The sequence below is a fragment of the Sander lucioperca genome, chromosome 9 (genome assembly GCF_008315115.2).
Source record: "Sander lucioperca isolate FBNREF2018 chromosome 9, SLUC_FBN_1.2, whole genome shotgun sequence".
Classification (NCBI taxonomy): Eukaryota; Metazoa; Chordata; class Actinopteri; order Perciformes; family Percidae; genus Sander; species Sander lucioperca.
The window spans coordinates 10,930,958-10,948,308 of NC_050181.1; the positions used below are offsets into that span (position 1 = coordinate 10,930,958).

General features: G+C 38.8%; 1 protein-coding gene across 4 annotated transcripts in view; it reads left to right on the plus strand.

Moving 5' to 3' along the window:
* The first annotated feature begins 6,999 nt into the window (after positions 1–6,999).
* Positions 7,000–17,351, plus strand: part of LOC116046045 (solute carrier family 22 member 23-like) — a 35,267-nt gene continuing 24,915 nt past the window's right edge. The window contains exons 1-4 of one of the 4 annotated variants that reach the window (XM_031294172.2): positions 9,883–9,935; positions 10,108–10,219; positions 14,129–14,232; positions 14,362–14,516. In XM_031294172.2, coding sequence (XP_031150032.1) covers positions 14,402–14,516 — 115 coding nt within the window. In that variant the 5' untranslated portion in view covers positions 9,883–9,935; positions 10,108–10,219; positions 14,129–14,232; positions 14,362–14,401. Of the gene's footprint in view, positions 7,875–9,861; positions 10,220–14,128; positions 14,233–14,361; positions 14,517–17,351 lie in introns of those variants that run through there. The other 3 variants (XM_036004909.1, XM_031294169.2, XM_031294170.2) reach the window with 3 other exon arrangements.

Consider the following 17,351-nt stretch of genomic DNA (forward strand, 5'->3'; position numbering starts at 1 on the left):
TTCTCAGTTTATTCTGCTAAAAAGTTATGTTGCAATCATAACTTGGATTTCTCAGTTGAATTATTAGGAATTACAACATTGGTGACGAATATAGTCCTGGGAAAGTGACGTAAAGCGTGTTAAATAGGCTAATTTGCCACTACTGGATAAACAAGTTGCCTATCTTGTTATAAACAAAGACATTTGTTTTCCATCTTCAACTAAAAGGTTTATATAGACAGCTTAATGTCTGAGACATTTAATCATCTCTGGTAAATTTGAGTTATGCCTGTATTGTTACAGTAGGTGCACCTCATAGCCTATATTGTGAAGTCTAATTGGAATAGGCCTACATTGATCTTTTCATAAAGTTGTTGGAATAACATCTGATCTGACTGCAAAAAACTGGACAATTCTGCCTTTTCCTGTTATGATTTACATTATTTTTGTTTTAATGGACCATTTACCATGCATCTGGCAAAGGGACAGCAGTTGAAAATCAGCTTTTGGCCGATAACACATTCACAGTGATATTGATCACTGTGCATTTTTCCTGTAATAAAATAAAATAAAATAGAAATACATTCTAATAATAGTTTTGCTATGGACTCTCTGTCCTTTCATTGAGGCTCACTGAACCTCATGTATACACCCTCTGAAGAATTATTCTAAACTCATAATGGGATTTCTTCTTAAATTTATGTTCCCAATAAATTAGCTTGCTCTTATTCTTCTCTGTTATAGCTCAGGAATGTTTGCTCATTTAAAGCCTGGCAAGTAATAACGCTATACACACAGTTGACAATAATTAAAAAATACAGCAGCCAACACATTTAATCCCCAGAAGAGTGAGTAGAGATAGTGGTTGAGCAAAGAATTTGTCATCCTGGGTTCAACGTTCTTGAGGTCAAAAGGAGTCCATTTGAGAGTTCAGTGTTTTGCATAGCTGCTTATAGCTGAGCCAAGTCCACCAAGTAGATTTTTCCATTTTTTTTTTCTCACATTGTCCTTACTTCTCTCTTATCTCTCCATTCCTCTAAACACACAGCACATGACAGATAAGCGTTTTGAAAAGTGAAAGGGAGTGAAAAAGACGAGTGTGGAGGGTGACACATACCTTTTGTCAAGTGTCAGGCAGTGTTTAAAAAAAAAAGTGTGGGAAAAGAAAAGTCTGAAAATTAAACACTTAACAATGCCTGAAGTGCTTTGGTCTTAGATCATAATAAACTCTTACAGCCTTTATGACCGATGCAGAAAACAATAGTCAGCTAGGCTGACAGACATATTGTGCCCTCTGGTGTTTTATCCTTGAGCTATAGCCATTGAATCTGCACAACTACTACACTACATCACATAGACGTGTGAGAACAGAGAGAGGTGGGGGGAGATGGAGGCATGGGTCATGGAAACCAACACCCTAAACTGAAATTTTCAAACCATTTAAGCATTACTATCCTTTTTTTTTTACTTTTTAAATGCATATATTTGAAAAACCTGACCTGACGTGTGTGACCTATGTCTCTTGAAAGACCCGTTTCAAACATGAAACACACCCAACTAAAGACACACCCTACATTTTTTTTCTCCCTACTAGGTTCAGGTGGGTTGCTTTACATGTTTGCTTTTTTCCACTCTTTATACATGTCCTCCAAACAAAAGACACTACAAGACTGAACATGTACACTTTTCCAAATTTCAGTCTAATAACAGCTTTCGTGCCAAGAGAGACGGACTGAACAGTAGGGCACTGAACCTTGCTGTACTGTTTAATGAGATAGTGAAGAATAGTTGGAAGCACGCATTAATTATAAGCTCTCCAACAGAAAGGGTTTGGCCTTATTAAAACTGAGACACACAACTCACTTAAAGTTGTTTTTTTCTGAGATTGTTGTGCAAGGATTTTCTTTCCAAAGTATTTGAAAGTATATACTATATACTATACTATATGAAAAAAAAAATATATATATATATATATATATATTTTTTTTTTTTTTTTCTTCTTTTTTTTTTGTGCAAGATATGAATGTTTGTGGGCAATTTAAATGTCAAGGCAGTCAGAGTGAGGTGTGGCAAATAGTGCAGGGATGGTTAATCTTTTCAGGTTTGTCTGTCATACACTGGAGCCGCCCTCTGGTTTATCCTCTTTTATCTTTCATCTCTCTCTTTAATCTCCTTTCTGTCTGCATTGTTCATTTTTATGAACACAGGACCCTTGGTGGAGAAAATAAAATATTTGCTGACTGTATCTTCAGCTTAGGAGTAAATATTTAACCTAATGTTTGCTTTCTGCACTTAAAACCAGTGTGGGTCACTCACTGCTGTATTTCCCAGTTGTGATGAGGATATTTGTTGCAAAGGTACATTTTTCACTTATGCATGTTTTACCCACACCAAACTGACATCTGGAATATAAAACTAAAATGACTCACACCAAAGTGTCTGATATCATATATCAAAAACAATACAAGGGCAACACCAGGTTAACTCGTATGTAACATCAACGTATTATGTCTAGTGATTCACAGTTACTGTCAGACATGAAATCACACATATGATATCATTTCTAGACACTGGTACTGATATCATTCACTGAGTAAACAGTGAGGAAAAAAACAACCCTGACAGCTGGTTTATTAAATTACGTAGACAATTGACATTGTCATTCTTATTAACGCTATGATTTGAGTTTCCCCAACAGCTTGTTAACATACAGATGGTTTCTCAGACTTTCCACTGCTTCAACACTATTGAAAAAGAGACATGTCTTCAGTGCTGCTTTACAGGACCACTGGTAGATAAAACCAAGTTCTCTACATTAACTACATAAAAAGAAATTTGGCAAAAAAAAAGAAAGAAGATTGCCATGAAATTATAGATACTGATGATGAATAGTTCATTTTAATTTACTGTATATATTAGTAGGAAATTCAATATAAACAAATGCCCAATATTTGGAAGAATATATTGGTAATTGTAGAACGTAAACTCTTCCTCAGGTCATTACAATCGTCCCAAATTTCCCAGAATATTAGGGCCATGGCCTAAGTTATCAACTGGGAAACACATCTACAACATCAGAGGCCATTCTGCTGCGTGTGTGTGTATGTGTGTGTGTGTGTGTGTGTGTGTGTGTGTGTGCGTGCGCGTGCATGTGCGTGTGTGTGTGTGTGTGTGTGTGCACAGTCGACACTATGTGTACAATGCCCATGAATTTATAGTTTTTTCTTACCTATCTAAGTTGATACTAACCCCAAAGTAATAAATCACACAGTGGTTCACCAGTCTATCTGTTGGACTTTGAAACCAAAGTGCACTAAAAGTTATATACATATATATATATATATATATATATATCACAATACGTTATGATACAGTATATTATACATACATAGCCTACATACGTACATACATAAACACTATTATCTGACTGTGAAAAGTAAAAGTACAGTTTTCTTTTCACAGCAGAATAGATACGAATCACTCACTGCAGAGAGAAAGCTCAGTCACACCCTGGAATTTTTATTTGGTTTTACACCAGCCGGTTTATGAGACACAGACAGACACATAACACATGCATGCACACTATCTCACACACACACACACACACACACACACACACACACACACACACACATTTGAGCTCACTCACAGAATTGCCTTGGCGAGGTCCTGTCCTAGACACACCTGAATTAGTTGCTAGGGAGGGACAAGCAGGTTTAAATGATAACAAACAGCACAATGAGATAGTGTGACGGTACAACAGTCATCTGGTTTCTGTTGGCCCACAGCCATGCAATATTTTCTGCACACTGCAATAAAACCCATTATCTGAATGACAGATTTGTAAAGGATGTAGATAGAATAGATCTGGTCATTAATGGGTTTTTTAATGTAAACTTTCAGACAATAGAACCGCAGGCAAAAGAAAAAAGTATAAGTTAATAGGTTAAGGTAAGTAATTGACATCTAACAGCTTAATTTATCACTTATATTCTGTCCTTTATTTTCTGAGAATGTTAAACCTGCTTTCAACAATAAAAGAAAATCCCCACTTCAACTTCACAAATGTTATAAAACAAACAAAAAATACAAAACAGTTTATGTTGCATGATTGTTGCCACATGAAAAATAATTGGCTGCAAATGCTGCAATGTCGAGAAAGCAATGCTGTTGCTCCAGTCTGCCTGCAGGGGTCATCAGTGTGTAACTAAACAAGACTCTCCAGGCCATTCAGGGCCCTCATCATTCCTGGGGCTGCTCAGAATCTAACATGTTTGCTGTGCATGCAGTAATACCTCTGCAGCAATAGCTGTGTGTTGATTCTTAAAATGTATGTCAAATGTCACGGTCTACTCCAATCTAATGTGTCACACACATGTGTTTGGGGGTATTTGTTTCTCAAAATAATTAGAAAAGAGAAGAAATGCAGGTTCAAATAGTCCAAAAAAAAAATTATATATATATCTTCACTTACAGATCTTTGAGAAACTGATACAAATGAAATGTGCATGATCCAACACCTTGAGTAATGAAAAAAGTATGTAATAGCACGTTATGGCCAGGGGGGTGAAGCATTGCTAAACACATGTTCTGTTTATGAAGTAGGCATCTGCTTATCACATGGTCAGAGAAATAATATAGGCTACGAAGCTAGGGGGTGTAAATCAAACCTGGCCAATATTGAACTCTTTCGTTCAGTTTATCCCACGAGGCTTCCTTAAATCATTTACAATGAGTATTACAACACAAATAATCAAGTTTATAATTCAAGACATCTGTGTTCAGGTCAAATCTGAGTAATAATAATACAGAAAATGAATTCATGTGTGACTGTATTATGTGTGTATTTTGTTTTGTAACCAAATGTCTTATTATATTCACAATAATACGTTCATTTAATTATATGTCTGGCAAAACAAGTGGTGGAATTTCAGTAAAATGAGGACAAAAGATATAATAAAATATTAAAATAATTAATAATCTTAATTGATACTGAGCAAATCGAATGTGAAAATTACAATGTGTAACACAGCGTGTGATGAAAATCTGATGTGTTGCTATCAAGAATGGACCCACTTTCCAATAGGGCACACTTTATAGAGGGTTTATGAGGTATGGCTTTATTGACAGGTAATAATAATGTAATAATGCTTTATAGATTAATAAGGACACGTTTTGGGTTACCAGGTTGTGATACAAATGAGTTGGCTGCCTGGTGTTTATCCCTCTCCAGCATATTTACTTTTTTAGTTCTTTGGTGAATTAGCAAGAGCCCTAAATGTTTAGTTCAACCACTCAGCTGTGGGAAAGTGTTCAACATCATCTGGAACAAAATCTATTAATTAACAACCAATTAACATTTACAACTCAGACAAGATAAATGATTAGAGTAGAATCTCCTTATTAATAGTAGAATATCATTATTAATGACTTACTAACATGTATAACTACGAACCTGTTAAATTGAGAAATGTAAGTAAAAGTAGTAATACCAATGTGTACCACAAGTCAAAATGTTACTCAAGTAAAAGCACAGAAGTATTAGCGTCAAAATATACTGATATACAAAAGTAAAAGTACTGATTATGTAGAATGGCTCATTTCAAAATCACATGTATTATAGTACTGAATTAAATTACTTTAATGTTGCAGCTGGTAAAGGTGGAACTCATTTTAATTACTTTTTACACTGCTGGGTAGGTTAACATTTAACAATACATCATCATTTATTAGTTGATTTATATTTTGTTATTATTAATGATCTGAATATGAAAAGAAACTAGTAAGCTTTAGAATAAATGTAATGGAGTAAAAAACACGTTATTTTCCTCCAAAATGTAGAGTAGAAGTATAAAGTAACCGATGGAAATACTTGTGTAAAGTACAAATACCTCAAAAGCGTACATAAGCCCAGTACTTGAGTGAATGGTCTTAGTTATATTTCACCACTTTTCTTTTTTAAATATGGTATTATTGATCTATAAACGCATCGTGAGTAATCTTGAATAAGGATAATATAGAGAGTTACAAACCCTTTATGATGTAAATTGGTGCATAAAGTATTGTATGGGGCTGCCCAAAGTAGGGCAAAAACCTCAGTGAGATTTGGTCAACACAACTGTACAAAATCATAAGGAAGTAGAAATGACTGCATAATGCTGACTCCTATGACGACCAACAAAGTAGTAGCCTACACAATAAAGCCTACAATTTATAACAAGACACATTATTGATTTGCTTTTCTCTCTCTCTTCGATCACTCATGAACAGTCAAAATACGTTACTCCGTCAAGACCATAGCCCTTTAAATGCTGCTTCCACAAACTGTACACTGTACACTATACAACAGACATAAGTCATTTTCTCCCATATTAGTGGTTTCTGCTCAAATGTTTGATTACAAGTTAGCCTATATAAAGAGTATTCATCTTTTTTTATTATTCACCTTTGCTGGCAGCTAAACTAGAATTGACATGTTGTATTGTTTGGTACAGAACTGGGCGGGGACAGAGCTCCTCCTACCCATAGGTCATCTGTCCTGTGCATTTAATTAATTTAAATCTGAATGTATGTAGGCCTATGCACTTTTATATAGAGTCTATGGTATGTACGTACTGTATGTATGTATGTATGTATATATGTATGTATGTATGTATGTATGTATGTATGTAACCTATTCTACAATGTTTGGAACAATGTCACTTGGAAGAGCCTCAAAAAGGCTACTGGATATTGTGACTTTCTTACAAAATTGAATGGAATTCCAATTTCTCCCCAAAATTGTGTGTGGAACAACAGTTGTATTCTGTCATTATATATGCTACACATACCATGGTTGCAAGCACATGATTCAACAGTGTGTTCATTAACAAATATACAAACAAAAGTACTGTGTCTTTTTACTGACTGTTACACAATAGGCAAAGGAGCTATGCTAATGTTATTTTGCAGTAGCTCTATACCTTGCTCTACTGCTGCACAGAAAATGAACATTTCCCTTCCAAAGTGGTTACCAGTGGTTACAGGTGGCCATGTTGAGGTAGAGTCGTCAACACAAAGCCTTTATGGGCAGGTGTGTTACCTGTGGCTCCCTAAGGAAACACTTCCTAGCGTTCTGCCGCCACAGCTGCCCGACAGAGCAACCAAAGAATGAGACGACGGAAAAGATCATAAAAATAGTATTCCTCGTCACTGCTTTAATTTACTGCAATCCGCATTCATTTCGGAGCTTGATCCTGCAGTCAGCCCCGCACAGGTTTGGGTGGCAGACGGAGGAGGGAAGAACTTCCTGATAATAAAGAGGTGCGTCTTATTTCCATTCCAGTGATTGACTGCGCACGGCTTTCACCGCCGGAGCTAGGGGCATTGACGCATTGTGGAGTCGACAGGGGGTAGCACTGCAACCCCGGCTTCGCTACACAACGGAGGCATCTATCGGCGAAACCGCGATGGCCGTGGTGCAGCTCGACACGGAGGACCATCAACCTGAGAACGGCTTCGTGTCCCCCGATAGTACGTCGGGGCTGCTGACACGCATCGACGGCTCTATTCTGCCGTTTCTCGGGGGATTTGGGAAGTACCAGAAACAGCTGATCGTGCTGACATGGATCCCGGCGTTATTCATTGGATTTAGCCAGTATTCTGATAATTTCCTCCTTGCGCAGCCGAACAACACATGTATCCAGCCTTTGGGAAACCTGACTAATCAGACTACAAGCCATTCATCGCTGTTAGACGGTCCAAAAAACATCAGCGCGCGGCCAGCTCATATTTATGCCAATAGAAGTTACAGCGCCCAATATGCCGTTCACAATGAAACGGCCAACATGCAGTGTAGCTGCAGTGAGTGGACATTCGAGCTGCACACGGGACTTGTACAGAACGTGGTTACCAAGGTAAGCTGTCCATCTTGAGGGTGGACATCCTTTTCCATATTGTGTTATGCATCTGTTTCCGCCCTAATCCTAATATATTTGCATATTAAGAGGGAGACATTGTTGCACTTGTCAGCACGACACCCACCCTTAAAACAATCTCACTTTCAAGCAGAAGCATTCATTTAAATAAAACATTATGTATATGATTTGACTTCTGGATAGTGGTTGTGGTTATGCCTCCATTTGTTCATCCAGTTGGCGTACATTTCTTTACAGTGGGTCGTTTAGCACTGAGTCATTAAAGGCTATATTCCGTGGAGATTCCCAGATTCGGTTTACATTAGACCTGAAAGTAGTGGGCTTGTGGATATGTGAGAGCATGCACCGTGCTGACAGTGACTGAGTCATCACAACAGCTGACACAAGGTGTGACCTATTGCAGAGAGACGCCACCATTGGCACATTGGGCAAACCTGTCAGGGCTGGTGGAATTTGCCGGTTGTCGTAATGGACATAATAGACGCGGAGCTTTTGATTTGGAGCAAAGGTCATTAGTGCGCTCTAGAATAATGCAACCCCATCCCTGGCCAAACATCACCCGCCCTATGCTGCCCTAACCAAACACCAGTGAGATGTTCTTATAGCTTCCATTGTGGGCACTTTTACCTGGGATCACATCACCATTGTGTTGTAATATTCCTATCTGCACAGGCCAGGCTGAGAAGACAGCATAGGCCTGCAGGTCATACTGTAGTTGTTCTGCTAGCAGGAGGAGGAAGTGTTTTTATATATCTCATTATGCATATCAGCTCTTCACCCAATGTGGACGCTGTATGATTATATCAAGATATTTGTATTTTTAATATTCCACAGGGCTCTCCGGGTAAACTTGACATTGATGGGATAATGTGATTAAATCTTCAGAGAAAAGACTTACAGAATCACAGAATACAATTAAGACTTTAGAAAGAGAAAGAATACATAATTAGATAGTAATGTTCAACACTTGGTTTTGCTTAGAAAAAGACTAAAATGTTGATACACACTCTGATAACCATTCACACCCTTGTGGAGAACAGTACATTGCATTTCAGTCTGCGCTATCATCACCTCTGAAGAGTTTGGCACTCATGCCATAATCAAAAGGTTTATCAGGAAGAGTTAAATCTGAAGCCAGGCTTTGAAGCTTCTCTGTGCTGCAGGAGGGGGTTGTGGCAGCCTGAGCTTGTGCCCACTGTAATGCCAACAGCCCATCTGCTTATCACTGATAATGTCCCCCATTTAAATTAAGCAAATAAAATGTAACTCTGGCATGTCCCCCTGCATCATAAGCCAGGGGGACAGTTTAAGTCTTGATTTAATTTACTCTCCGCAGGGTAATTTGGGGGGTGGGGTTGCATGAACTAAAGCCAGGCTGATAAACTGTTTTTATGGATGGAGGCGTTCAAAATACTCTCATACTGCAGCTGAATATGAAGTCATATGTGAGGGAAATCGATTGGGTGGATCCTTTTTACTACAGAAAAGGTCAGATCTCTCATGAGAAAAAAACCAAGACAAAGAAGTTTCCGATATGAAGGGTTTGGTGCTTAAACACTGTCGGCTCTCCTCTCATGCTGGTGTTAACCTGTATATACTAATATTTGTGTTGCCTGTGCATGCATACGGATAATGTCATGTTGACACTACCACCACTGCAGATCTGTGTGACGGGCCTGAGCAGTTGGTAAAAGTGTCTCGTCTTCCCTGACCCATGCAGTCCACATTCTGACAAGGTCACTGTCAGGAGAAATTGAATCGGATGGCATGAGGACGAATCCTGAATCAGAGCCAAAATTGAAGCAGAATCGACTCCCCCACTTGTCGTTGGCCTCGTCATCTGTTTTGACGACCTGTCCCTTACTCTTCCAAGTCCCCCTTTCGCCACCACAGAGCAGTAACAAGGATGACTCTACAGCAGGAAGTGATGACTCTGCATTTCTCGCTGTGTTTGGATTGCATAGGCATAACTGCACATGACTGGGCTCAGCTGTCTGTGACACTTCATTCCTAAAACCGTGCCAGCACCGACGAAATGCGGTAGTGTCTCTGTCAAAATGTACCAACACACAATTCTAACCCCATGTTACTCTGTTAACACTTCATATCACATGAGGAAAACATGTAATGAATGTAGATGTTTTCACCTTATGCCACATAGGGATTGCCTCCAGAATCAGTAGCACGTTTCTGCTCACTCCTTTTTTCTCAGGGCATCACAGAAAGAAGGCTTTAATGGAGGCGGAGGAGGTTGAGGTGGTGGCGAAGCATCCAAAGTGGTTAATGTGGAGACCCATACTAATTGAGTCAAAGCTCTCCTCAGGGTATGTCTTAATTGGACTGAGCCTTAGAAATGAGAATGTATCATTACTCAGAGACAGATAGAGTCTCTCTGCAACCTATCCTACTCAGCTCGCATTCAGAAGGCTAGCAGCTGCACACACCTGCCTGAAATAGTGGCCTGAGAACCCCATCAAAGCAAATTGATTCCCTGTGAAAGTTCGGTTCTTGTATAATAATCAGAGACAATTACCATTTAGGGATTGATGAAGATTTTAAGATCTTTGTTCTTTTGTGAAACTTTACTGTAGAATGGCGTTCGGACTGGTACAAAACCATGACACCATGTCATGCATTTAAGCTATTAAAAAAAAAAAATCTAGAACACAGTTATTTCTGTTTAGTCTATAAGATGTCAGAAAATGTTTAAAAAAAAAGAAAAAAAAAGTTAATGTCTACAGATTGCTTGTTTTGTCTGATCAACAATCTAGAACTCAAAAGATATTCTAATTAAAATGACAAATGAGGATGATAAATCTGAGAAAAGCAGGAAATCCTCATATTTTAGAAGCTAGTTGCTTAATGACCACAATTATGAAACAAGACATTCAAAAATGTTAGGTTGGGCTTTTGGAAACTTTGGCGTACATTGTTAAGTATTTTCTTATATTTTATAGACCCAACAAATTATTGAATAATCAATGACAAAAATGATTAAATAAAAATAATTGGCAGATCGAGCAATTGACAATACAATCAGTACTACTTCATTTTACATGGTGCAATGGTACACTATGTCAGTGCCATGTTTGTATGATTTTTCTTGTAGGTTAGAGTATTTTATAAAAGCGATAAGGACAATATGTTGTAAAAGAACATTGGTGGGTACACCCAGACCCAGTATCACTGTGTTGCACACCCATAGATTTGAAAGATGATACTGTAGTTGAACACCCATGTAGGCCTCTCTGCTCTGTGTCCCTTCATACTGTTTACCCAGCTGGTTGGCTCCTTCCACAGACCCCAGATCAGTGTGTGACACTTTGAAACTTTCTCAGCTGTTGAATGGCGATGACCCCACTGCAGATACCCAGTCAGCACACAATGACAGCCACTCACAGCGTCAGCTGGGAGGAAAGACACTTGTGTGACCCAAAGATAAAGCTCTGTTGAGGCATTATGTGTGTGTGTGATAAACGTGTGTGCTGCAGGCTTGTTTCTGATACGTCTTTTAAAAGGGAGGGGTGAACATTGTGGGTTGTCTGACCCACGGCTGTGTTTTTAGGGTTGTGTGATGGAATTTAGGTTGCAGGAGTGTTGGTCGGTTGTTGATACATATCAGGTGTTTTTGGTGACAGATATGTGTACTCTTGGTTCTTAACTGTCAACAATAGGAGGCAATGAATAATAGATTGATAGGAAAAGGTTTGTTGTTTTACCATCTGTCACTGTTGGTTCGCAGGAACAAACTGCCATCAGCTAACTTGCCAAACATGTTAGTGTTTTTCATTTGGTGTGTTGTATAGTCCGGATGCTACAGTAATTTGACAGTTATTTGAAACATGGTCACACCTAGATAATATAAACTTGCTCTCAGGCTGTTAAGTCCCTCAGGCTACATCTCCAATGTCAGATATCTGTGTATTGTTTCCTTCTTGGCTTCTTCTTTTTTTTACCACAAAAGTGCAATGGAAAGAAAGTATGTGTCGTATAGATTTATCTTTTTGCTCTCTCTTTTGTTATTCTCACTCACCCTCACCTAAGCTACCACAACATTACAGGATCTTAACACTTCGGTGCGGCAGTGTTTCTAAAACTAGCACTCGGAAGCAGTAAAAGTCTGATAACCACGGTGACGGTCTGTTGCTAGGCAGTAACTATGCAGCAGTCTCTCCATGTGTTTTCTCCTCACAACAGCTTTTAAGCATCTCTATCCCTCTCTCTTTAGCTTTTAGTTATCCTTACCCATACTTTCCTTTATTCTCTGCGTTCCTCTCCCATCTTTTTGTATGTTCTGTTTATACATTGTAGAATCTTTATTCCTTCCTCCTCATGTGCTTTCCTCCATCACCCTCCCTCCTTTGAACCCCCCTCACCCACCGCCTTAGTTCAATGAGTGCAGAACTGTGCAGCTGTGGTTGAGAGCGTCTTCATCTGAGCTAGTAAGACTTACTGGTGTAGACTGATCATTGGTGGGCGGTCATTTGAGAGAGGTCAACGGAGCGCCCTGGGGATTTTAACTGATTTGCTTTTGGCCCTTCATTGTTCTGCATTTTCTGTCGGCTGTTAGCTTTATATGCGTATAAACCAACTCTACACACTGACTTCTCGTCATTAATCCCAAATGAGCAAGACAGTAGCAAAGTAGCAACTGGCAGAAATAGTGGGGGCGTAGCAGACAAGCTGAGAGGATTTGACTTGGACTGAATCGCAGTTTTCTGGGATTTCTTTGCTCTGCTACAGCTGAAAATCTGTTCATATTTTTTCCATTTGTGCCTATAGTGTGGACGTCATTAATTATTGTATATGAGACAGTCTGCACAGTCACCAAACTATCATCCAGCCATGCCGTGCCGGTCCCGGTGTAATCGCAGACTCAGAGTTTCATTTCAGTATATATGCCGGTATGTCACAGTCCCATAGGAGGGCAGCTTCAGTTTTTTAAACACCCTTGGTTGTGCAGTGATTGCGCAATAGGAACTTGTCTTTTTCTGTGCAGACATCGATACTGAAACCATGAATGAGTGGCATGCCTGGATCATGTGATGGCTGGATAGCTCTGGGTAATCCTGGAGCATTCCATTTTAAACGAGTCACTATGGTAGTAGAGGTTATAATAGGTTAGAGCCCCTCGGAAAAAAATGTAAAAACAAACTTCACTTTGTATTTCAAGACGAGGATGAATAATATATATATATATATATATATATATATATATATATATATATATATATATATATATATATATATGCCACTGTTTGCTTCTTGCTACCGCTTCTGTTGAAACAGCTGGGCAGCCTAATGTCCACCTTCTCTGTGGAATTCATCTTCTGAATAATCATAATAATAGTAAATAAATAAATAAATTCAATAATGAATAATAATGTCAATGGTAGTCAAAATTGCAGGTTTGGGTAGATTTGTTTCGGTATTACGTTTTTTCCTACAAGAAGTTCACATGCACATACTTCACTGGGGTTTAGAATTGCTGCTGCCCCTCTCTACGATCATTGCTTGTGCTGTGTACAAGGTCTGTTTATCAAAACTTGTCACTACTGTGGGGTGGGGGTGGGGGGGGGACTCAAGCATACTTTATTAATGCAAAAGCAGCCACACTGCTTTGTTTGCACTCAGGAATCCTTCTGCTAAGAGTTTCAGTAGGCAAAGCAAATGAGGAGATTCAGAGTTCAGTGTAATAAGAGGAGGCATACATAAATAGTAAAATAAAAGACGAGTTTATGTACACCCAATGAATTCTGACTGAGGAAATTATCAGTATACGAAGAGATGATTTAATCCCTGATGTTGATTTGCAGAGGACAAATGAGCTTCTCCAGCCTTTTCTTGTGGCACTGTAAGGCAGATTCACTGTTTTCAAGACCACTTATATTGTTTGGTAGTTACTCCATTAGAAATTCTAAAATATCAAGCTTGTTTGGAGATGTATTTTTTTGGGGCTCATTGAGCTGAAAGACCAATATTAAACAGTGATCAAAACTGAACATAATGTTTGGAATTAGGAAGCCCTGTTACAGAAGTCTGCCCTTCTCACATTTTAGTGTTAATGTGTTTTGAATGGCAGTAATGCCTCATAAATTAGTCAGATCTAGTGTAGAGTTAGTCAATATATACAAACTGTTTCATCTCAAAAATATATAGCTGCTGCTTTTTTCATTACCATTACCCAGCATACCATTCTTGGAACTAATGCATTTGTATATTTGTCTCTACAGTGGAGTCTGGTGTGTGACTCCGCATGGAAAGTCCACATCGCCAAGTTTTCTCTGTTGGTGGGATCCATCTTTGGATACCTGACGTTTGGAATCCTTGCTGACTGGTAAGATTTTCAGAACAAAGTTCTTGCACAGCATACAGTTTTATTTACAGGTGTGTAATATCAAAAACTATTTGTTGAAGAAAACAAAAATTGCAATCCGTGTAAAAAAAGTTTGACCTTGCTCCGTAGGTTTGGCCGCCACCCGGTGCTGATCATTTCGGTGCTGTTCATGCTGGTGTTTGGTCTGACTGTGGCCTTCTCTGTCAACGTCCCCATGTTCAGCACCCTGCGCTTCTTTGAGGGCTTCTGCCTGGCAGGGATCACCCTTTCTCTCTATGTCCTCAGTAAGTCTTTATTTCTCAACTAAAAGCTCTGTGCCAATTTACCTATTGCTAAGCCCTGCCCTGCTTGTTATTGTTACTACGCCTGTCAAGCTAGCACAGTACATACACAGTTTACCAAATTTACCCCTCAAAATGTATCGTCATTTTTTAAACAATACGTCTTAGATTTAACACCACAGTATACGAAAACAGGATTCACATTTCTAGCCAGCCACCATTTTTGTGGCTGAAATAACAGCTTTCGCTAGCAGACTTATACTAGCTATCTGGCTAATTAATGCTAACTCTCTGAGTTGTTTGAACAGAATTTGTTATGTTTCCAGCTTACTTGTTACTTGTTGTTACTTGTGGAAATGTTTTTATTTAAAAGACATGATTATCCAAACTCATGTTAAAATGCAGAATCTCGCTCTTAGTGGAGTCCCATGCACACAACCTTAGCATGTTGAGAAAACCAAATCTTGACAGAACTGGTTATGGTTGTAAGCTATTATTGGACAATCACTTTTCCTGGGAAGGGTTTGACAACAGTTGGTTGAAAAATGAGTACTTATCTGTGTTGACTACGAAGGTTGAATATTTTGCTGACACATTTTGCTTGAGGCCTTTCAGGAAGCAGCTGAAACCTTTGAAAGTGTGTAGACAATCCTAGCATTTCACTTTTGCACTAAACAGAAGTGCTGAGGAGAATGACACAGCAATAATGTAGCAATGTGGTAACTTGTCTTTAATATAGTTTCACTCATCACTGCAGGAGGACACTTTAATTTTCTCAGAAATGAATCCTCTCTGTTGATGTGACCTTCTTTCTCTCTGCATAGTAAAGGTTTGATAGTGTCCTGATAATTGGCCATGCAGTTAATGCAATGTTCTCAGGTGGTGGCAAAAGTGGAGGGAAGGGGAAGATGAGAGGGAGCGAGCAAGGGCGAGATGATGAAGGAAGGGGCACTCAGTGTCCTTGTCATTCTGATTTACTCCACATTGAACACCTTGAAAAGCTTTGTCGCGCTCCCAAAATAGAAGGACCGTTTAGTCTGTTCCCGGGACAAAGGAAAGAGGGAGGGACAGAGGGAGGCAAAAGGGTGTAGTTAAGCTGTACATTATGGTGTCCTATCAAATCTAAATGAACTTGACATCTGCATCACTTGTTTTCACAATATCCCACAGTTTATGGCTTAGAAAATCAGTGGTTGTCAACCTGGTGGTTGAATAGTATTCAGATTTAGTCTGAGACTACAATAATCAAAAGAAAGAATAGGAATGTGTAAGTTGTAAAATGTATAGCCTCATTTTAAAGGAACACGCCGATTTATTGGGACTTTAGCTTATTCACCGTATCCCCCAGAGTTAGATAAGTCCAATCATACCCTTCTCATCTCCGTGCGTGTTGTAACTCTGTCTGATGCACCCACCGCTAGCCTGGTTTAGCACAGATCCTGGAGGTTACCGGCTCCATCAAGCCTACTGCTCCCAATAAGTGACAAAATATTGTATTAGTCACAGCGTGTACAAATAACAAGGTCACATGAGACGCAGCCATCTTCTAACTGTATACATACTGGGAAAAATATTCTCAGAAAGCGAAACACTGCTACTTGTGCGGAGTGATTAGCGCAACATATATACATATAGTTCCCAGTTTGTATACAGTTAGAAGATGGCTGTGTCTCATGTGACCTTGTTATTTGTACACGCTGTGACAAATCACAACATGTAAATAGGAAAATGTTGGCGTTATTTTGTCACTTATTGGGAGCAGTAGGCTAGATGGAGCCGGTTACCTCCAGGATCTGGGCTAAGCTAAGCTAGCAGTGGGTGCATCAGACAGAGTTACAACATGCACGGAGATAAGAAGGGTATGTATGGACTTATCTAACTCTGGGGGATACGGTGAATAAGCTAAAGTCCCAATAAGTCGGCATGTTCCTTTAAAAGGTCCACTGCTAAATTGTCCAATTCAGACTTGACACTGCAGTTCTTAGTGTATATGTCTGTGTTGTCATGTACAAATATGTGTCAGTTTAATGTGTTGGCCATCATAAAAGATAAGATTCATCTGACATCTGTTCTGCATAGTGGCGCAGTGAACAATGCAACTTGTTTTTATATAAAGGCAGATTTAAATAGGCATTTGAAAACATAAGTCATACGCCTCTTTAATGATTAAATGCCAGAGCAGCTGAGCAGTATCTGACCATTCTGACTAATAAAAAGGAAACAGTATTTGAATATAGACAGCATTCCAAATAAACTTAATTTGTTTCTAAAGAATCCAATTATTGTGAGTCAGAATAAAGATTTATATTTTCCCCTGTATATTTCCTCCTCCTTGCTTTCTTCTCTTTACTCTTTCTGTAGTTCAACTTCTATTATTATTCTATCTTTCTCAGTCTCTACTTAAAGTCTACCTTCTTTACCTCTTTGCTCTACCATTCTCCTATTTTTACATTCTTTGCATTTGCCATTTTACTGTACAGTCTGCAATCAAGTGATTGCAAAGTAAATTGAGTGGTCATGAACAATCTGTTGTAATTGTATAGGCATTCTATACATTCCTTTTATTTTGGTAAATGCAACACTTTACCCTCTGCCATCATATTCAGGTACCTGTGTGGTTGCACAATGGCTTAGAAGCCAAGAATATCTTAAATAGTAGGTTCAAAGTTCCCATAGCTTTATAGGCAAGTAACTCTAGAGGCAGTATTTGTGTCTGGTTAGATAACCCATGTTGATATATTTGCATCAACAGCAAACATAACTTTACGGTTCCTTGATTCAGGCTGAAACAGGTGATTATAATTCAGGCTATTAATTCCTCATTTAACAATCATGAAA